This window comes from Amblyraja radiata, chromosome 9 (genome assembly GCF_010909765.2).
Source record: "Amblyraja radiata isolate CabotCenter1 chromosome 9, sAmbRad1.1.pri, whole genome shotgun sequence".
Taxonomy (NCBI): Eukaryota; Metazoa; Chordata; class Chondrichthyes; order Rajiformes; family Rajidae; genus Amblyraja; species Amblyraja radiata.
This window is the reverse complement of record NC_045964.1, coordinates 7,160,009-7,182,031: the sequence shown is the minus strand read 5'-3', so window position 1 is coordinate 7,182,031 and position 22,023 is coordinate 7,160,009. Positions and strand designations below refer to the sequence as shown.

Genomic DNA, 22,023 nt, shown 5'->3' with positions numbered 1-22,023 from the left:
AAGATTTCCCAGAGAGCAGGGACTCGGAGAAGGTGGACATTCATTCCTGAGTGAAAGGATTGCTAGTGAAAGGAAGTTATCACCAATACACAAAGGGTCTCTGGCCCAGAGCGAGGGAATTCTAGAACCAGATGACATAGGTTTAAGGTGAAGGGGGAAAGATTTAGTAGGAATCTGAGGGGTAACTTTTTCACGCAAAGGGTGGTGGGTGTATGGAACAAGCTGGGATCCCATCAATCTGCTTCATCTGTATCTTCTGGTGATCTTGGGCTGTAATGTTGTACATGGTATTGGTGAAGCCTCTCGTTGAGTATTGTTTAAGAAAGAACTGCAGATGCTGGAAAAATCGAAGGTAGACCAAAATGCTGGAGAAACTCAGCGGGTGAGGCAGCATCTATGGAGCAAAGGAATAGGTGACGTTTCGGGTCGAGACCCTTCTTCAGACTGGGGTGGAGGTTGCTAAATTGTCTTCGGAGAGTGGAGGAGAACTTCTTCAAAGTAGGCATACCATGAGGAGATTTCTCAGTGGAGTAGACGAAATGTTTAAGAAACAACTGCAGATGCTGGAGAAATCGAAGGTAGACAAAAAGTATTTGTGTATTGAGTATTGTGTTCATTTCTGGTCACCCTGCTGTGGGAAAGATGCCATTCAGCTGGAAAGAGTACAGAGAGGATTAATGCGTAGGTTCCCAGGACTTGAGGGCCTGAGCTACAGGGGTTTGGGTAGGCTGGGTCTTTATTCCTTGGAGCGCAGGAGGATGAGGAGTGATCTTATAGAGGTGTATAAAATCATGAGGGGAACAGGGTGAATAGGGCACACAGTATATTTCCCATTGTCGGGGAGACAAGAACAAGAGGACATGAGTTTAAGGTGGGAAGGGAAAGATTTAATAGGAACTTGAGGCGTGACTTTTTCACACAGTGAGGGTGGGTGTATGGAATGAGCTGCCAGAGGATATAGTTGAGGCAAGTACTATAACAGCATTTGAAAGACATTTGGACAGATACATTAATAAGAGAGGTTTAGGGGTCAAATGCTGGCAAACAGGATGAGGTAGGGTGGGGCATTTTGTTTGGCATGGGCCTGTTTCTGTGACTCTGTGACTCTCAAACTCATGATGAGCTAGGATGGTGTAGGTGGGTGTAAAGCCACTGACAGGAACCACTTTGATGTGTACCTTGGCCAACCCGTTCCCAAAGGTCATAGTCATACAGCGTGGATGCAGGCCCTTCGGCCCAACTTGCCCATGCTGACCAACACGTCCCATCAGATCAAATCTGAACACAACACTCCAACATCTTATACAACTGTCACGTAACATCCCAACTTCTACACTCAATATTCTGTCTGATGAAGGCCAATGTACCAAAAGTTCTTGACCACCCTATCTATTTGAGACACCACTTTCAAGGAGCTATATACCTGCACTCCTAGATCCCTCCGCTCCCCCCAGCCCCTGCCATCCACTGTCGAGTCCTGCTATGGTTTGACTTCCCAAAGTGTAACATTTCACACTTATCTGCATTAAACTCCATTAACCAGTCCTCAGGCAATTTGCACAACTGATCATCGAGTCGTAGAGTTATAGAACCTTACAGCATGGATCCAGGTCCTTCAGCCCAACTTGCCCACACCAGCCAACATCGCATCAACACTAGTCCCATCTGCCTGTGTTTGGCCCCTATCCCTATAAAGCTGTCCTATCCATGTACCTAACTGTTTCTTAAACGTTGGGATAGTCCCTGCCTCAACTATCTCCTCTGGTAGCTTGTTCCATACCCCCACCACCCTTTGTGTGAAAAAGTTACTCCTCAGATTCCTACTAAATCTTTTCCCTTTTCACCTTAGATCTATATCCTCTGGTCCTTGATTCCCCTACTGTGGGCAAGAGACTGTGCGTCTGCCCGATCTATTCCTCTCATGATTTTATACACTTCTACAAGATCACCCCTCATCCTCCTGCCTCATTGATCTTTGCTCTATGTTTAACGTGCACTTTCTCTGCGGCTGTAACAATATATTCCACGGTCGTTTTATTCCCTTTTATACTTCCTCATACCTCCTGATGTTGTGGTACTTTTGTACTCATGCATGCGATGATTTGCCTGAACAGCACCCTAAGCAAGGTTTTTCACTGTATCTCGTTACATTTCTGATCTGTTAGGATAACATGCAAAACACAGCTTTTCACTGTACCTCGGTATATGTGACTACAATAAACCTAAGCCTAAGCCTGCCTTCTCCCCATACCCCTTGATTCCACTAGCCCCGAGAGCTCTATCTAACTCTCTCTTAAATCCATCCAGTGACTTGGCCTCCACTGCCCTCTGTGGCAGGGAATTCCACAATTGAATTGAATTGAATACCTTTATTGTCATTCAGACCTTACGGTCTGAACGAAATTTCGTGCCTGCAGTCATACATACAATCATACAATAATAAACAACAATAAACACAAATTAACACAACCACAGTGTATCCTCCAAGCACCTCCTCACTGTGGTGGAGGCAAAAATCTTAGGGTTACTGTCTCTTCCCTCCTCTTCACAACTCTCTGGGTGAAAACGTTTTTTCTCACCTCAGTCTTAAATGGCCTCCCCTTTATTCTAAGACTGTGGCCCCTGGTTCTGGACTCGCCCAACATTGGAAACATTTTCCTGCATCTAGCTAGCAAGACAGAGGGGAGAGACAGGGAGAGAGAGACAAAGAGAGACAAAACAACACACATAAACTAACAAAAACATACATAAATCAACTTTTCATAAACTAACAAAATAAACATAAACATACCTAATTTTTTTAATTCATACAACATCCCTAAATGATGGGTAAAAATGAATAAATAACGTGGGTGAATGAGGCAGTGTACCTGCACGCCAGGAAGCACAGACTTGATGGAGACCGTGCGTGCGTTTGTACTCGAGTGAGTCACTTGATGATACACAAATCCGTCAGGTACAGCTCCTGTCCACTGACCACTAAAGGCCGTTTCACACTGGCGCCGTATAAACGTTGCTAAATATGCCGCCGCTAAATATGCTAAATAGACGTTGCTAAATATGCCGCACGTGTATAATAAAACTACGAATATGAAATTAAACACAAAAATGACTCAAAAATGCGTTTACATATGATTAGCATATTTATCAATATTTCTCTCGGGACCCCAAGCGACCTCTCGTGGAACCCTAGCGTTCCGGGAAACCCCGGTTGTGAAACGCTGGTGTCGGGAGTGGATGAGAAAGTGGGATAACATAGAACTAGTGTGAACTCGGTGGGCCACATTAAACAGGCCTCTTCTCTGTCTGTTTTTAAATCTCTTCTTAAAACCCATCTCTTCTCCGTGGCCTTTGATACCCAGTAAGATGTCGACTTTATTTGCTTGATTGGTTTCTTATTTTGTTTGCTTATTGCATGGCTATTATTTTACTCATGTTTTATGTCTTTTGATTTATTGTTGTATTTCATATGTGATTTATGCGCCTTATGTGAGCTGTTATGTTATGTTCTGTTATGTTGTCTGTTTATGATGTCTTGTTTTTTCTTCTGTACAGCACTTTGGTCAACATTGGTTGTCTTAAAGTGCTTAACAAATAAAGTTGGATTGGATTGGATTGGATTGGCCGATGGGCCTGTTTCCATTCTGTGTTTCAAAACTAAATTAAATTACAATATTGACTGATGAGGTTGCAGCCAATTTCCTGCCTCCTCTGCTGAGGGCCAATCATAAGAACAAGAGATGGGCACAGAATGCTGGAGTAACTCAGCGGGACAGGCAGCATCTCTGGGTGACATTCCGGGTCTAGGCCCTTCTTCAGACTGAATCAGAAACGGCACCTATTCCTTCTCTCCAGAGATGCTGCCTGACCCGCTGAGTTACTCCAGCTTTTTGTGTCTATCCTTGGTGTAAACCAGCATCTGCAGTTCCTTCCTACACATGAGACCAAGCTGTAAAATGGAAGCTTGTTAAATGATGTGTTTCTTTCTACCTGTTCTTATCCAGACAGACATGATCAACCCTGATGATTTTACAGAACTGGTCTTCAAGCAGTTTATTACACACTTGTGCCCTCGGCCTGAGATTGACCAGATCTTCGAATTAATGTGAGTTTATAAACTGTAGAATCTGCCGCCTCCCATTCTAGATATTATAACGTGTTCTGATATTATCTAAGCTGGGAGGGTGCAAAGGACGTAACCTGGGCTCACAGGCTTAAGTTTTGTGTTGTTTTTGTTTAGTTTAGAGATACAGCGCGGAAACAGGCCCTTCAGCCCACCTGGTCCGCACCGACCAGCGATTCCCACACATTAACATTACCCGACACACACTAGGGACAATTTACACTTATACCACGCAAATTAACCTACAAACCTGTACGTCTTTGGAGTGTGGGAGGAAAGCGAAGATCTCGGGGAAAACCCACGCGGGTCACGGGGAGAAGGCACAAACTCCATGCAGACAGCACCCGTAGCCAGGATCGAACCCGGGTCTCTGGTGCTGGAAGGCAGCAACTCTACCGCTGCGCCACCCAGCCGCCCACAGTCTTTTTCCAAGAATGAGGATGCAAAAACTAGGGGTTTGAACTAAGGTTGAGAGGGAAGAGATATTAAAAGAGATCTCAGGAGCAAACTTTTCATTCAAACAATAGTCCGAATTTGGAATGTGCTGTCAGAAGACGGTCTTGACTTGAGTATTGGTGAGGCCAGTCCTGGAGCTATCGGCACAGTGCTTGTTCCCTTATTTGAGTAAGGATACAGTATATTTAGAGGATGTCCCAAAGGGATTCACTGAGCTAATTCCTGGGATGAGAGATGCAAAGTGCTGCAGTAACTCAGGGAATCAGGGAGCAATCCTGCAGAACATGGATGCTGACAGCTCAGGCCGGGACCCTTCTTCAGACTGAGATGAGAAGTTATATAAAAAATATCAAATCTATATTCATTGGCAGACAGGTCGGTGCAGACATGGTGGGCTGAAGGCCCCATTTCTGTGCTGTATAATTTAGTTTTGGACCACTGATTCCATGCCAACCAGCGATCCCCGCACATTAACACTATCCTACACACACTGTGGACAGTTTACAATCTTACCAAGCCAATGAGCCTACAGACCTGGACGTCTTTGTAGTGTGGGAGGAGATTGAAGATCCCGGAGAAATCCCACGCAGGTCACCATCCATTCATAAAGTGGTGGTGGTGGTGGTGGTGGTGGTGGTTGTGTGTGTGTGTGTGTGTGTGTGTGTGTGTGTGTGTGTGTGTGTGTGTGTGTGTGGGTGTGTGTGTGTGTGTGTGTGTGTGTGTGTGTGTGGGTGTGTGGGTGTGTGGGTGTGTGGGTGTGTGGGTGTGTGGGTGTGTGGGTGTGTGACATGGACTGTGAGAGGGGATACAGGGATCACACCACATTAGCTAAAGATAGGCACAAAAAGCTGGAGTGACTCAGCGGGACGGGCAGCATCTCTGGAGAGAAAGAATAGGTGATGTTTCGGGTCGAGACCCTTCTTCAGTTCCACATTAGTTCATGTTGTCTGTGAAATGCGAGGCTGCCCCAAACTCGGGATGGGAGTGTATGTGGACTGTAAAGGGCCTGTCCCACTTGCGCGTCATTTACGCGACATCATTTACGCTTCGCGGCCGCGCAAATGGCGCCAAAGTGGGACAGGCTCTTAAGAAACCCTGTGTGTCACTGATAGATAGACACAGAAATCTGGAGTAACTCAGCGGGAAAGGCAGCATCTCTGGGGGGAGGGAATGTTCGAGACTCTTCTTCAGACCTGCTAGTGTACATGGGCTGCGCGGACGATTAGATTCTATGAGAGGATGGTGAGCACTGCTCTGGATAATACATAAACCTGACATAAGAGAAATGCATGTGCCTGTGAAGAATCGGGCCTGCAGAACGGATGACTATAGCAAAGATGTTGTCAAGCTTGAAAGGGTTCAGAGAAGAATTACGAGGATGTTGCCAGGACTAGAGGGTCTAAACTAAAGGGAGAGGTTGAGTAGGCTGGGACACTATTCCTTGGAGCGCAGGAGGATGAGGGGTGATCTTGTAGAGGTGTATAAAATCATGAGAAGAATAGATCGGGTCGATGCACAGAATCTCTTGCCCAGAGTGGGGGAATCGAGGACCAGAGGACATAGGTTTAAGGTGAAGGCCAAAGATTTAATCTGAGGGGTAACTTTTTCACACAAAGGGCGGCGGGTGAATGGAACAAGCTGCCAGAGGAGGTAGTTGAGGCTGGGACTATTTCAACATTTAAGAAACATTTAGACAGGTACATGGATAGGACAGGTTTGGAGGGATATGGACCAAGCACAGGCAGGTGGGACTAGTGTAGCTGGGACATGTTGGCCGGTGTGGGCAAGTTGGGCCGAAGGGCTTATTTCCACACTGTATCACTCTGTGACTGAATTCGCTGTTCCTTCTTTTCAGGGATGTGATGGTGAAGCCGTACTTGACTCGGCAAAAGATGTCCACGTTTATAAATGAGACGCAGAGAGATGCTCGGCTGAATAATTTTCTTTTTCCATTAGTTCAACCTGAACAAACGCAGAAGCTGATTGAGAAGTATGAGCTGAGCAGAGTGAATGCAAATAAGGGTCAGTGTTCTTGTACATCTACTGTTGCCAGGATAGTAAACCACTCATCTATGTGTCCTCAGAGACTCCAAGGTGGAACAGGACTGATCTGATCATGTGAACTCAACACATTGTTGAGGTGGCGCAGCGGTAGAGTTGCTGCCTCACAGCACCAGAGACCCAGGTTCAATCCTGACTACAGGTGTTGTCGGTACAGAGTTTGTACGTTCTCCCCGTGACCCGCGTGGGTTTTCTCTGAGATCTTTGGTTTCCTCCCGCACTCCAAAGACGTACAGGTTTGAAGGTTAATTGGCTTGGAATAAATGTAAAATTGTCCCTGGTGTGTGTAGGTTAGTGTGCGGGGATCACTGGTCGGTGTGGACTCGGTGGGCCGAAGGGCCTGTTTCCGCACTGTATCTCCAAACTAAACTAAATCAAACCAATATTGGTGAATTAGCAAGATAAATGCTTCAACACATTTCCAATTCCTTCCCCTGGCAGTTCTCTTGATGGGGTGTCTGAAGAAGGGTCTTGACCCATTCCTTCTCTGCAGAGATGCTGCCTGTCCCGCTGAATGAAGGGCCTGTCCCACTTTCACCACCTAATTCACGACCTCTGCCGAGTTTGCCCTTGACTCATACTCGCAGCTTGGTCGTCACGAGGTCGTAGGAGGTCGTAGGTAGGTCGTAGCAGGCCGTGATGCTAGTCGTAGGTACTCGTGGCATCAAGTAGGTCGGGGCGTTTTTCTAGCCTGATGAAAAATGTCCACGAGTAAAAAAGGTCGTGAATTAGGTCGTGAAACAGGCCTTAACCGCAGCATTTTGTGTCTGTCTTCAGTGTAAACCTGCATCTGCAGTTCCTTCCTACACAGTTCACTTGATGGGTTAGAGAGATAGAATGATACAGCATTGAAACAGGTCCCTTTGGCCCATGGAGTCCACACTGACCATTGTCACTATTCCTACACAAATCTAATCCATTTCTATTCTCTCTGTTTTGTCATCAACTTCTCCCCAGATTCTACCGCTCACCTCCATGCAAGGGGCAACTAACAGCGGCTAATTAACCTACACCTCTTGGGGGGGGGTGGGGGAATGGAGCACCAGGAGGAAACCCTTGATCACAGGGAGAACGTACAAACTGCACAGATTGCACCCGAGGTCAGGATTGAACCTGGGTCTCTGGTGCTGAAGCCGTGGCTCGACCCAACTGCACCATTATGCCTCCCAGGCTCCAGTGTTAAATGAGTTGATGTTGGTATTGGCTTATTTATTATCACTGTAAAACCTAGAGGGCAGGACATACCATACTTGAGTACAATCAAACCAGGCAAGTTCAACAGGTGGGTGAGATATTGCTGTTGAGAGAGTGTTCTCCAGGTTAATTCTCGGGATGGCGGGACTGTCATATGTTGAAAGAATGGAGTGGCTGGGCTTGTATACACTGGAATTTAGAAGGATGAGAGGGGATCTTATTGAAACGTATAAGATTATTAAGGGATTGGACACACTAGAAATAGGAAACATGTTCCCGATGTTGGGCGAGTCCAGAACCAGGGTCCACAGTTTAAGAATAAGGGGTAGGCCATTTAAAATGGAGGTGTCAAGTTGGGAAAAGGGGAAGTACAATGGGATCTGGGGATCTTTGTTCATTAGTCACTGAAAGTAAGATACAGCAGGCAGTGAAGAAAGCGAATGGCATGTTGGCCTTCATAGCAAGAGGAGTTAAGTATAGGAGCAAAGAGGTCCTTCTGCAATTGTACAGGGCCCTAGTGAGACCTGGAGTATTGTGTGCAGTTTTGGTCTGCAAATTTGACGAAGGACATTCTTGCTATTGAGGGAGTGCAGCGTAGGTTCACCAGGTTAATTCCCGGGATGGCGGGACTGTCATATGTTGACAGAATGGAGCGACTGGACTTGCATACACTGGAATTGTGAAGGATGAGAGGGGATCTTATTGAGACATATACGATTGTTAAGGGTTTGGACACGCTAGAGGCAGGAAACATGTTCCCGATGTTGGGGGAATCCAGAACCAGGGGCCACAGTTTAAGAATACGGGGTAAGCCATTTAGATCGGAGATGAGGAAAACCTTTTTCACACAGAGAGTGGTGAGTGTGGAATTCTCTGCCTCACAGGGCGGTGGAGGCCAATTCTCTGGATGCTTTCAAGAGAGAGTTAGATAGGGCTCTTAAAGATAGCGGAGTCAAGGGATATGGGGAGAAGGCAGGAACGGGGTACTGATTGTGGATGATCAGCCATGATCACAGTGAATGGTGGTGCTGGCTCAAAGGGAAGAATGGCCTCTACTCCTGCACCTATTGTTTATTGAATATTGTAGTGCAAAAGAGAAAGGAAACAGTTCAGAATATGATGAGAATGGGGTTATGAGGGAGAGATAGATCAGTCAGAGATAGATTGAATGGCAGAGTAGACTTGATGGGCTGAATGTCCTAATTCTGCTCCTATCACATGATCTTATGATCTAATGACTGATGAAGGCCTATGTACCTAAAGCCTTCATGAGCACCTTATCTATCTGTGGCACCACTTTCAGGCCACACTGAAACCAACGGATCCCACCTTGACCAAGGGGATGTACAATACAACTAAGACCTGGTGAGAGCAGCGTGTCTTGACACGCTGAGATGGGGATGTGGTAACGGCAGCATCCTCGATGTCAATGACCCCAGTCTTACTCGTCTCCTCCCTTCAGCATCCGTGCACCAGTTACAAAGCAGACAGACACAAAAAGCTGGAGTTACTCAGCAGGACAGGCAGCATCTCTGGAGAGGAGGAATGGGTGACATTTTGGGTCGAGACACTTCTTTAATCTGAAGGAAGTCATCCTTCCATATCCCTGCTTTCCCTCTCCCGTGACTCTCATCCTCAACCCAAAACGTCACCCATTCATTCTAAGGGCGGTCACGGTGGCGCAGCGGTAGAGTTGCTGCCTTACAGCGAATGCAGCGCCGGAGACCCGGGTCCGATCCCGACTACGGGTGCTGTCTGTATGGAGTTTGTATGTTCTCCCCGGGACCCACGTGGGTTTTCCCCGGGATCATCGGTTTCCTCCCACACTCCAAAGACGTACAGGTTTGTAAGTTAATTGGCTTGGTAAATGTAAAAACTGTCCCTAGTGGGTGTAGGATAGTGTTAATGTGCGGGGATCACTGGTCGGCACGGACCTAGTGGGCCGAAGGGCCTGTTTCCGCGCTGTATCTCGAAACTAAACTCAGCAGAGATGCTGCCTGACCCGCTGATTAAAGGGCCTGTCCCACTTACGCGACCTTTACAGGCGACCGCCGGCACCCGTGCTAGGTCGCCGAAATTTTCAACATGTTGAAAATTCATTGGCGACCAGAAAGACGCTACGACTCTTTGGAGACCTCTCATGATCACAGGCTGCATGGTCGTGAGAGGTCCCCTATGGTCATGAGAGGTCACCTGCGACATGTCGCCAGGGGTCGCCTGTATGGTCGTGAGAGGTCTCCTATGGTGAGTCTTTAATGCTTGAATTGGGGAGAAATGTTTTGTGAGTGTGCCTGTGGTTCGGCCGTGTGCTGCTCTGAGCTGATCCACGTGATCAGTGCAGATTCTGACCTTGTCCTCCTTCGCTTCCCAAACAGGCCACATGTCGCTGGAGGGACTTTGCTGGTACCTGTCCGGCCCGGAAAACAGCCTGATATTCCCGGAGAGGCTGACTGTGTACCAGGATATGTCGCAGCCCCTGCCGCATTACTTCATCAATTCCTCCCACAACACCTACCTCACCGGTAAACATATGATGAAAGAATGGATCGACTGGCCTTACACTGTATTCACTGGAATTTAGAAGGATGAATGGGGACCTTAGAGAAACATATAAAATTCTTAAGGGATTGGACAGGCTAGATGCAGGAACAATGTTCCCGATGTTGGGGGAGTCCAGAACTAGGGGTCACAGTTTAAGAATAAGGGGTAGGCCATTTAGGACTGAGATGAGGAAAAACTTTTTCACCCAGAGAGTTGTGAATCTGTGGAATTCTCTGCCACAGAAGGCAGTGGAGGCCAATTCACTGGATGTTTTCAAGAGAGAGGTAGATTTAGCTCTTAGGGCTAAAGGAATCAAGGGATGTGGGGAATAAAGCAGGAATGGGATACTGATTTGGGATGATCAGCCATGATCATATTGAATGGCGGTGCTGGCTCGAAGGGCAGCATGGCCTATTCCTGCACCTATTTTCTTTGTTTCTAAGCCCTTCGGCCCACCGGGTCAGCGCCGACCAGCGTTCACCCCGTACACGAGCACTATCCTACACACTAGGGACCATCTACAATTTTTACCGAAGCCAATTAACCTACAAACCTGCACGTCTTTGGAGTGTGGGAGGAAACCCGGAGCACCCAGAGAAAACCCACGTGGTTACAGGCAGAATGTGCAAACTCCATACAGACAGCACCCGTAGTCAGGATCGAACCTGGGTCTCTGGCGCTGTAAGGCATCAACTCTGCCGCTGCACCGCCGTGCCATCCTATAGTTGGCAGGAAGAAACCGTGCGTGCCTCAGAGAAGGTCCATTAGGACGATTCGCTTCTGACTGCAATTGTCAGTTTCCCAGAGCACGGCTGTGGAAGCATCTCTCTCTTCTCCTCACACCCTATCACTGTCATTCAACCATTCCTTCCCTTCCCCTCCCGTCGTATATGGTGCAACAAACCCGGATTCTCCTGAGAGGCCATCTCCCGCCAACAGTGTCCAACATGGCATACCTACCTGTTGGTGAGCAGGATGGCTGATCATCCACAATCAGTACCCTGTTCCTGCCTTCTCCCCGTATCCCTTGACTGTGCTATCTTTAAGAGCTCTATCCAACTCTCTCTTGAAAGCATTAATGCGGTTGACCAGTAGCTGTAGTTTCATTTCCTGCACAAACTTTCATCGTGGATATCAGACGTCCCCACTTTGCATGTCTTCTGGCTTTTAGTTTTAGAGACACAGCATGGAAACTGGCCCTTTGGCTCTCCGAGTCCGCGCCGAACAGCCATCCCCGTACACGAGCACTATCCCACACACTAGAGACAATTTGCAATTCTTACCGAAGCCAATTAACCTACCCACGTGTACGTCTTTGGAGTGTGGGAGGAAACCGGAGCACCCGGAGAAAACCCACGTGGTCACGGGGAGAATGTACAAACTCCATACAGACTGGGCCAGGAGCCAGGATTGAACCTGGATTGACCTTGATGTCTGGCGCTGTAAGGCAGCAACTCTACCGCTGTGCCATTGTGCCGCCCTGTGTCCCACCTCTCCTGCCATGAATTACCCTTAAATTAAATTTGTTCATTACTCACCTTAATTACAGAATACAAATTATGATAAGAATCTTAGTTCACTACAAACATTATTGGAATATAAAATCTTCCGCTTAAGCTAATGAACCGCAGAAATAGTAAACACACTGGGGGATAGAAGTTGTAGTAACTCTGCGGGACAGGCAGCATCTCTGGAGAGAAAGAATGGGTGACGTTTCGGGTCGAGACCCTTCTTCAGACTGGTTAGGGATAGTAAGGGAAATGAGAGATATGGACGGTGATGTGGAGAAATAAAGAATAATGAATGAAAGATATGTAAGAAAGTAACGATGATAAAGGAAACAGGCCATTGTTAGCTGTTTGTTGGGTGATAATGAGAAGCTGGTGTGACTAGAGGGAATGCCGGGGAGAGAAATCAGTACCAAGCTGCCGAAGCGAAATATGAGATGAGTTCCTCCAATTTGCGTTTAGCCTCAATCTGACAATGGACACATGAGACCGAGGACAGAAAGGTCTGTGTAGGAATGGGAAGGAGAATTAAAGTGTCCAGCAACCGGGAGATCAGGTTGGTTCACGCGGGCTGAGCGAAGGTGTTCTGCGAAACGATCGCCCAGTCTACGTGGACATATTGGCGGTGCCAATTGGCAGCTTGGTGAGGGTGTGCTGCAATGACCTTTGAACCCTCTGCTGCCATTCAGTGCCAAGCGTGCGATGTACCTCTATCTCACTTGTGCTCGCTTCTCAAGGACAATTTCCCACCTGTTTGCAGCTCTGCTCGCCAAACAGTACGACCAATCTCTCTCAGTTCCTTCAGGAATTTTTGGAAGCCTCCACCTCCCTCTCCTATATCAGCTGAGTCTGAAGAAGTCTCGACCTGAAACGTCACCCATTCCTCCTCCTCTCCAGAGATGCTGACTGTCCCGCTGACTTACTCCAGCATTTTGTGTCCACCTTTGGTGTAAACCAGCACCTGCAGTTCCTTCCTACACACATAGCTCAGCACCACTGGTGGAGGTGGTGCTTGTGTGGTGGGAATGTCCTAATGGTTGACTCCAAAGGTTGTAGGTACAAGTGCAGTTTTCTTAATGAAGATCGCTTTGGAGGATATAGACCACGCTCCAAACCAAAGATCCTATAGCGAGCAAGATAGATCACTCGACGAAAAAGACGTAGTACGGTCATGGGCAGATTCATGGGTAATTTTCGGTCCCATTTCTGTAACCGGCTTCCGTCTCCGCACCAAAGATCCCGTAGCGGAGCAAAGATACTAGTGCGGAGACGGAAGCCGGTTACGGAAACATCCTCGTAAAAATAAAAGTTCTTTGGTAAAAATCTTCTCCTCATTTTCAGAAATATAATTTAACACATTAACACAAACTGTTCCCCCGCAACGTTGATTACACTGCGAGTCGGGTCGGGTTACTGAAATGGATGAAAAAAGGCCCACGTTCCACTCCGTTGCGTACTACACGTCAGCCCATTGCATTTAGCAGGAGTGGTCTATCTTGCTCCGCTATAGGATCTTTGCTCCAAACACCTCCATATAAGCTGCAAACTACATAGATTTGGGGGCATTTTTCTTTGCACTTTCATTGTTTGCCCACTTTTTATGCAAATTGAACTTCTTTTTGTTGTTTATTATGGTGTTTACAGAATACCTTGTGTGCTGCTGCAAGTAAGATTTTCATTGTTCTGTTTTGGGACATATTGGGAAATTGCCAATATTACCCCGCTGTACAAGAAGGGAGCAAAGCAGAATAGTGGTTAGTCTGATTTCAGTGGTGGCAAGATTTTAGAGTCCATTATAAAGGATGAGGTTACGGAGTTCATGATAAAATTCAGCATGAAGTCAGCATGGCTTTGTGAAGGGGGGGATCTTGTCTGACGAATCTGCTGGAATTCTTTGAAGAAGTAAATAGCAGGACACACAAAGGAGGGTCAGTAGATGTTGTTACTTAGATTTTCAGAAAGCCTTTGATAAGGAGCCACATGAGGCTACTGCTCAGGAAGATGAGAGCCCACGGTATCAAAGGGCAGATACAAACATGGATAGCAGGTTGGCTGGATGGCAGAAGGCAAAGTGTGGCAATAAAGGGGGCTTTCTCTGGTTGGCTGCCAGTGACTAGCGGAGTTCCACAGGGCTCAGTGTTGGGGCCGCTGCTATTCACGTTGTATAATTAATGATTTGGATGAGGGGTTTGAAGGCTTTGTGGACAAGTTTGCGGATGATACGAAAATAGGTGGAGGGCCAGGTAGTGCGGAGAAAGCAGGGACTCTGCAGAAGGACTTGGACAGGTTGGGAGAGTGGGCAGAGAAGTGGCAGATGGAATAGAGTGTAGCAAAGTGTGGAGTCATGCATTTTGGCAGTAGGAATAAAGGCGTAGATAATTCTACTCCTATTACTTATAACCTTATGACCTAATATGACAATAATCTTTTGACTAGTTCTTTAGGAAAAGCATTAGGCTGCTGCAGCACACTGTTGTGGTCTCCCAATGCAAAGCAGGAGGTCTAAGTGTGCTCGCTGATGAATGCGTACACTGTGTATGTGTACTTGTTGATGTTACAGATTCATACATACAGACCCTTCAGCCCAACTCATCCATGCCAACCAAGGTACCCTGTCTAAGCTAGTCCCACTTGCCCGCGTTTGGTCCATAACTCTCCTAACCTTTCCCATCCATATGTTCTTGTTAGGTATTCTGCATCCCGGAATCCGCGCCCGCTTTTCCCTTTCAAGTTGCTCTTCACTGCTCTCCCCTCTTTCCTCCTGACAGCTGGGCAGTTCTCCGGGATTTCCTCCCCGGAGATGTACCGGCAGGTCCTCCTAGCCGGGTGTCGCTGTTTGGAGCTCGACTGCTGGAAAGGACGACCGCCAGATGAGGAGCCAATCATTACGCACGGTTACACCATGACAACGGAAATTCTCTTCAAGGTAGTCTTACTTTCCGGCATTCGGTGGGAATAAGATGCAATCTAAGAGACGGTTTTACTCACGTGGTGGTTTTTCCCACGTTTTTATGTGTATGTACGTGCGTATATATGTATATATATATATATATATTTAGTTCAGTTTAATGTCACGTGTACCGAGGTACAGTGAAAAACATTTGGTTGCGTGCTAACCAGTCAGCAGAAAGACAATACATGATTACAATCGATCCATTTACAATGTACAGATACATGATAAGGGAATAATGTTTAGTGCAAAGTAAAGCCAGCAAAGTTCGATCAAGGATAGTTCGAGGGTCACCAATGAGGTAGATAGTGGTTCAGGACTGCTCTCTGGTTGTGGTAGCGTGTGTATATATATGTGTATATATATATATGTATATGTATATGTATATGTGTATATATATATATATATATATATATATGTATATGTCTATTATATATGTCTATTATATATATATATATATATATATATATAAAAATACACACACTGAACTTTCTTTCTATTGTTTACAGTGTACTGTGCTTACATATTCTGTGCAGCTGCAACTAAGAATGTTATTGTTCTATCTGGGACACATGACAATAAAACACTCTCCCAGTAACCGCGTGGGTTTTTTACAGGTGCTCTGGTTTCCTCCGACATCCCAAAGACGTGCGGGTTTGTAGGTTAATTGTCCCTCTGTAAATTGTTTAGGGAGTGGATGAGAACATGAGATAACACAGAAGATGGAAGATGGCAGAGAAGTCAGCATGGACTCAGTGGGCCGAAGGGCCTGGTTCCATGCTGCATCTCCAAAACTAAAATGAAATGACTCAAGCCGTTGAAATTGAAATAAGAATGGTGATAATGTCCAGAGGGCCAGGCAGCATCCGTGGAGAGAGAAGCCCAGATAACGTTTTAGCTGATGAACTTTCATTGGAATTTGGAAATATTAAAAATCAATTTTAAGCACGTTGGTGTAGCGGTAGAGCTGCTGCCTTACAGCGCTAGAGACCTGGGTTCGATCTCGACTACGGGTGCTGTCGGTGCAGAATTTGTACGTTCTCTCCACGACCTGCGTGGGTTTTCTCCAAGATCTTCGGTTTCCTCCCACATTCCAAAGACGTACAGGTTAGTAAGTTAATTGGCTTGGTATGAATGTAAATTGTGTGTAGGATAGTGTAAGTATGCAGTGATCGCTGGTGGGCTGAAGGGCCTGTTTCTGCACTGTATCTCTAAGCTAAGCTAAGTTACAGAGAGAGTAGATGATGTGGGGTGAACGGAGGGAATGTCCGTGATACGTTTGACGCAAAGAGAGACAAAATGGCAAATGTGGTAGTGGTGCTAGCTGAGAGAGGGCGCAAAAGCTATCTACTTCATTGGTGACCCTCTGACTATCCTTGATCAGACTTTGCTGGCTTTACCTTGCACTAAATGTTATTCCCTTATCATGTATCGAGACACTGTAAATGGCTCGATTGTAATAACGTATTATCTTTCTGCTGACTGGATAGCACGCTTTTCACTCTAGTCATAGAGTGTGGAAACAGGCCTTTCAGCCCATATTGCCCACACCGGCCAACATGTCCCAGCTACACTAGTTCCACCTGCCCGCGTTTGGCTCAAATTCCTCCAAACCTGTCCTAACCATGCACCTGTCTAACTGTTTCTTAAACGTCAGCCTCAAATACCTCCTCTGGCAGCTCGTTCCATACACCCACCACCCTTTGTGTGGAAAAAGTTACCCCTCAGATTCCTATTAAATATTTTCCCCTTCACCTTCATGTTCCTCTGGTCCTCGATTCCCCTACACAGTGGTTGTACAAGACAGTGTTGTGCTGGCGGAGATGGGCGAACCTTGGAGACACAGAAGGAAAGGCCCCTTTAGAATACTAGGAGGGGCGAGGAGAGGAACATGCATCTAGAAGTGGCTCCTCATTAGTGGGAATCGTTATGGACTGATCCATTGGGCATGGAGGTTGGTAGAATGCAAGACCAGGGCAATTGGGAACCATATTCTTACTCTAGGTTGGAATTGGAACAGGTAGTACCTGGAACCCTGGCAACTCTGACGTGAAACCATGGTTAAAGGAAAATATATAGAAGCAACAGTGTGGAAAGTGTTGGTCATCTGGTCATCTCCCTTGTGAGAGCAGATGCGATCGAACAAGAACAGGGATAATGGGATGAATTCCCCACAGGAAACAAAGATAGGGTCAGGATAGCAGCGGGAATCTTGGACTTGCAATAGATATTGGGGATGTGTAGGAAGGAACTGCAGTAAACCGAAGATAGACACAAAAAGCTGGATTAACTCAGCAGGTCAAACAGCAACTCTGGAAAAAAGGAATAGGTGACATTTTCTGAGACATGTCTGAAGAAGGATCTCGACCTGAAACGTCACTTATTCCTTTTCTCCAGAGATGCTTTCTGTCCCGCTGAGTTACTCCAGCATTTTGTGTCGATGAATAGATGTCGGGAATAAGTTGCACCAAGCTGCCCAGCGCTGAGGAGGGGAAATATGGCCGCAAAACTTGCAAGCTTGAGCTTGTATTTGATTTTTCACAAGGTCATGGATGTGGATATGGGACTCCAGACTTCGAGCATGTGGCTCCTCTGAGGTGGAGATAAGAGCGGGGCTCCCTGTGAAATATCGGTGGATAAAGTGCTATCAAGTGGTCTCCGTTACACCAGGAAGGTCTTTTACATTCCTGAAACCTAGGATTACTTGTCCATACACATAGGAAATAGAAGGCAGTTTGGTTTCCATAAGTTCATAAGTGATAGGAGCAGAATTAAGCCATTCGGCCCATCGTCTACTCCTCCATTCAATCATGCCTGATCTACCTCTCCATCCTAACCGCATTCTCCTGCCCTCCCCGTAACTCCTGGCAGTGATCGACACAAAGCGCTGGAGTAACTCAGCGGGATTTCTGGAGAAAAAGGATGGGTGATGTTTTGGGTCGAGACCCTTCTTCAGACTGAAAGAAGGTGGAGGAAAAGAAGGAGGAACAACTAGGGACGTTCACAAATAACCACAGTGGTGCCTGGTCATCCCATTGTTGTCCATGGAAGGTGTGGGCTCACGAGGGAAAATCATAGGATAACTGTGGAACTGGTAAAACAACTAGGGTGGTGGCAAGGGGAGGAGGAGTTAACTAAAATTAGAGAAGTCAATGTTCATACCACTGGGTTGTAAGCAGCCCAAGCAAAATATGAGGCGCTGTTCCTCCAATTTGCGCTGGGAGGGGGAATGGGAGTGGTCAGCATCCGGGACATCCAGCGGATCAGCGTTCAGTGAAACGGTCGCCGAGTCTACGTTTGGTCTCGCCGATGTAAGGCGGCAGATAGAGTGGGTGAGGTTAGACGAGGTACATGTGAACCTCTGTCTAATCAGAAAGCACTTTTGAGATCCCTGGATGGAGTTGAGGGTGGTGGAATGACAGGTGTTACATCTCCTGCTTTTACAGGGGAAAGTACCTGGGGAGGGGGTGGCTTGGGTCGAGTCAAGTCACTTTTATTTCTATAGCACATTTTAAAAAACAACTCTCGTTGACCAAAGTGCTTTACATTGGTGGAGATACTAACATTATACAACAGTGGTTCATAGATTTAATACATACACAACTACATACATATAGCCCTCCCTCAAGAGGACGTCAAGTAAGGCTTGAGATTAAAGATGAGTTTTAAGTCTCGACTTAAAGGAGTCCATGGAGGGGGCAGTTCTGATGAGAAGAGGGATGCTGTTCCACAGTCTAGGAGCTGCAACCGCAAAGGTGCGGTCGTCCCTGAGCTGGGTGGGAAGCGATGAGTGAACCGAGGAGTTGTGGAGGGTGCGTTCTAGATACATAGACAGATACATAGAAAATAGGTGCAGGAGGAGGCCATTCAGCCCTTCGAGCCAGCACCACCATTCATTGTGATCATGGCTGATCGTCCCCAATCAATAACCCGTGCCTGCCTTCTCCCCATATCCCTTGACTCAACTAGCCCCTAGAGCTCTATCTGACGCTCTTAAATCCATCCAGTGATTTCCCTCTGTGGCAGGGAATTCAATAAATTCACAACTCTCTGGGTGAAAACGTTTTTTCTCACCTCAGTCTTAAATGACCTCCCCTTTATTCTAAGACTGTGGCCCCTGGTTCTGGACTCCCCCAACATCGGGAACATGTTTCCTGCCTCTAGCGTGTCCAAACCCTTAACAAACTTATAAGAGTTCTTGGAATGAACTCGTACCGTGGGACAGGGCTATAAGACCTCCTACGACTATGTCTACGACCTCCTACGACCTCGTGGCGACCATGCTGCGAGTATGAGTCAAGGGCAAACTCGGCAGAGGTCGCCAATTAGGTCGTGAAAGTGGGACAGGGGGCTTAAGGCAGGGAATGGTCGAAGAATTGGGGCGCATGGGTTGAGTGCAGGAAAATGACACTAGTAAAAGACCAGCCACCATCATCTTGAATGGTTTATCTCTGCTTCTGTGTTTTATATTGTTAGAAGCAGGAGCTGAATTAGGCCATGTCAGGAAAACACGGTGTCGCAGCGGTAGAGTTGCTGCCTTACCGCGCCAGAGACCCGGGTCTGTACGGAGTTTGTACATTCTCCCCAAAACCTGCATAGGTTTTCTCCGAGATGTTCGGTTTCCTCCCACATCCCAAAGACGTGCAGGTTTGTAAGTTAATTGGCTTGGAATAAATGTAAATTGTCCCTTAGGTGTGTTGGACAGTGTTAGTGTGTGGGGGTCGCTGGTCGGCAGGCCTGTTTCCACGCTATATCTCTAAACTAAATTACATGTAATAAATGCAGAGACACCATTACACTGTGGCGGAGGAAATCCAGAACAAGGAACCAGAATTAGGTCAATTGTGAGTGATACCGTACAAAAGATAGTGACCTGCAAACTTCGGACATGGACAGTGACAATCTGTAAACTGAGCAGCGAGGAGAGCCTTGAATATAGTAAATGGCAGTGCAGGCTCTGGGGGACTGAATGGCCTCATGTCTTGTTGCTCATGGCCGGAATGTAACCAGCAAAGCCAATATTTCTCTGTAATGAAAATGCTTCCAATGTTTCCTGCAACAGGATGTCATCGAGGCTATTGCGGAGAGTGCGTTCAAAACATCACAGTACCCAGTCATCCTGTCCTTCGAAAACCATGTGGACTCGTAAGTAAAAATCTACATCTTTGATCCAAGTCTTGGATGGGAAGGTAAGGGGATCAGAAAGCAAGGGGTTGCAGGAAGTGAGCAGTGGGGAGAGGGGGGGATGGAGGGGGGGATGGAGGGGGGGGGGGGGGGGGGAGGGGGGGGGGGGAGAGGGGGAGAGGGGAGGGTGGAGTAGAAGGCAGTGGAGGACAAGTCAGTGGATATATTTAAGGCAGAGATATATAGATTCTTGATAGTACGGGTGTCAGGGATTATGGGGAGAAGGCAGGAGAATGGGGTTAGGAGGGAGAGGTAGATCAGCCATGATTGAATGGTGGAGTAGACTTGATGGGCCGAATGATTCTACCCCTATCACATGACCTTATAGTATATTCCTGCTAGTTTTGTGCAACCAAATACAAGGGGGAATTGTTTATTTAGTTTAGAAATAAACTTATCTTTGTCTATCAGTTTAGTTTAGTTTAAAGATACACTGCGGGAACATACCCTTCCGCCTACCGAGTCCGCACCGACCAGCGATCCCCGCACACTAACACTATCCTACACACACTAGGGACAATTTACATTTATACCAGGCGAATGAATCTACAAACCTGTACGTCTTTAGAGTGTGAGAGGAAACCGAAGATCTTGGAGAAAACCCACGCAGGTCACGGGGAGAACGTACAAACTTCGTACAGACAGCACCCGTAGTCGGGATCGAACCCTGGTCTCGAGATTGCAAAGTAACCAGAAAGGTTGATCAGGGCAGAGCTGTGGATGTTATCTATATGGATTTCAGCAATGCATTTGACAATGTTCCACATGGTAGGCTGCTCTGGAAGGTTAGATTGTATTTGAACCAGGGGGAGCTAGCTGACTGGATAGAGAATGCACTTCAAGTCAAGTCAAGTTTATTCATCACATACACATACGAGATGTGCAGTGAAATGAAAAGTGCCAATGCTCGCGGACTTTGTGCAAAAAACAAACGACAAACAGAATGGAACAGAATCACATATTCTTTTACATACTAAATATTGTGGGCGGAATGAAAAAGGGAAAAAAATCCAGCAATTTAAAAAAAAAAGCAGTAGAGTGGTTCAGTAAAGTTAGTCCCTGGTGAGATAGGACTTTACAGTCCGAATGGCCTCTGGGAAGAAACTCCTTCTCAACCTCTCCGTTCTCACAGCATGGCAACGGAGGCGTTTGCCTGACCGTAGCAGCTGGAACAGTCCGTTGCAGGGGTGGAAGGGGTCTCCCATGATTTTATTGGCTCTGGAGTTGCACCTCCTGTTGTATAGTTCCTGCAGGGAGGCGAGTGAAGTTCCCATAGTGTGTTCGGCCGAACGCACTACTCTCTGCAGAGCCTTCTTGTCCTGAGCAGAGCAATTCCCAAACCAGATTGTAATATTTCCGGACAAGATGCTTTCCACAGCCGCTGCGTAGAAGCACAGGAGGATCCTCGGAGACACTCTGAATTTCCTCAATTGCCTGAGGTGGTAAAGGCGCTGCCTTGCCTTACTCACGAGTGCTGCATGGAAGGAAGCAGAGGGTGATGGTGGAAAGTTGTTTTGGTTATCAAAACTTACAGTGTGATTACAGTGGACTCTATTCCTTGGAGCGCAGGAAGATGAGGGGTGATCTTATAGAGGTGTACAAAATCATGAGAGGAATAGATCGGGTAGATGCACAGAGTCTCTTACCCAGAGTAGGGGAATCGAGGACCAGAGAACATAGGTTTAAGATGAAAGGGAAAAGATTTAATAGGAACCTGAGGTGTAACTTTTTCACACAAAGTGTGGTGGGTGTATGCAATCAGCTGCCGGAGGAGGTAGTTGAGGCAAGTGCTATCTTCTTCTTCTTCTTCTTGCGTATGGCGTGCACAGCCTAAAGTTGTAGGACAACTTGTTCTATTTGATCTTGTTTGCGCACGTTGGGTTGATTGCACTCGTCGAAACAGGGCGGACCACAGAGGGTGGTGAGTGCCTGGAACGAGCTGCCGGGGGTGGTGGTGAGGGCAGATGCGATAGTGGTGTGCAAGAGGCTTTTGGATAGGCGCAGGG

The 22,023-nt window shown here is 46.9% G+C and overlaps 1 protein-coding gene and 1 long non-coding RNA gene across 2 annotated transcripts in view; one reads left to right on the top strand and one right to left on the bottom strand.

Moving 5' to 3' along the window:
- The window catches only part of plcb2 (phospholipase C beta 2), a 142,581-nt gene that overhangs the window by 20,497 nt on the left and 100,061 nt on the right, over positions 1 to 22,023 (top strand). Inside the window, exons 8-12 of the mRNA XM_033026598.1 lie at positions 4,005 to 4,105; positions 6,435 to 6,601; positions 10,210 to 10,356; positions 14,652 to 14,809; positions 19,896 to 19,978. Coding sequence (XP_032882489.1) covers positions 4,005 to 4,105; positions 6,435 to 6,601; positions 10,210 to 10,356; positions 14,652 to 14,809; positions 19,896 to 19,978 — 656 coding nt within the window. The remainder of the gene's footprint in view (positions 1 to 4,004; positions 4,106 to 6,434; positions 6,602 to 10,209; positions 10,357 to 14,651; positions 14,810 to 19,895; positions 19,979 to 22,023) is intronic.
- Positions 94 to 21,941, bottom strand: LOC116976726. The gene is made up of 3 exons (XR_004413029.1): positions 21,931 to 21,941; positions 19,944 to 19,952; positions 94 to 185 (listed from the first exon to the last, which is right to left on the bottom strand). It is a non-coding gene; the product is annotated as an uncharacterized LOC116976726 (long non-coding RNA).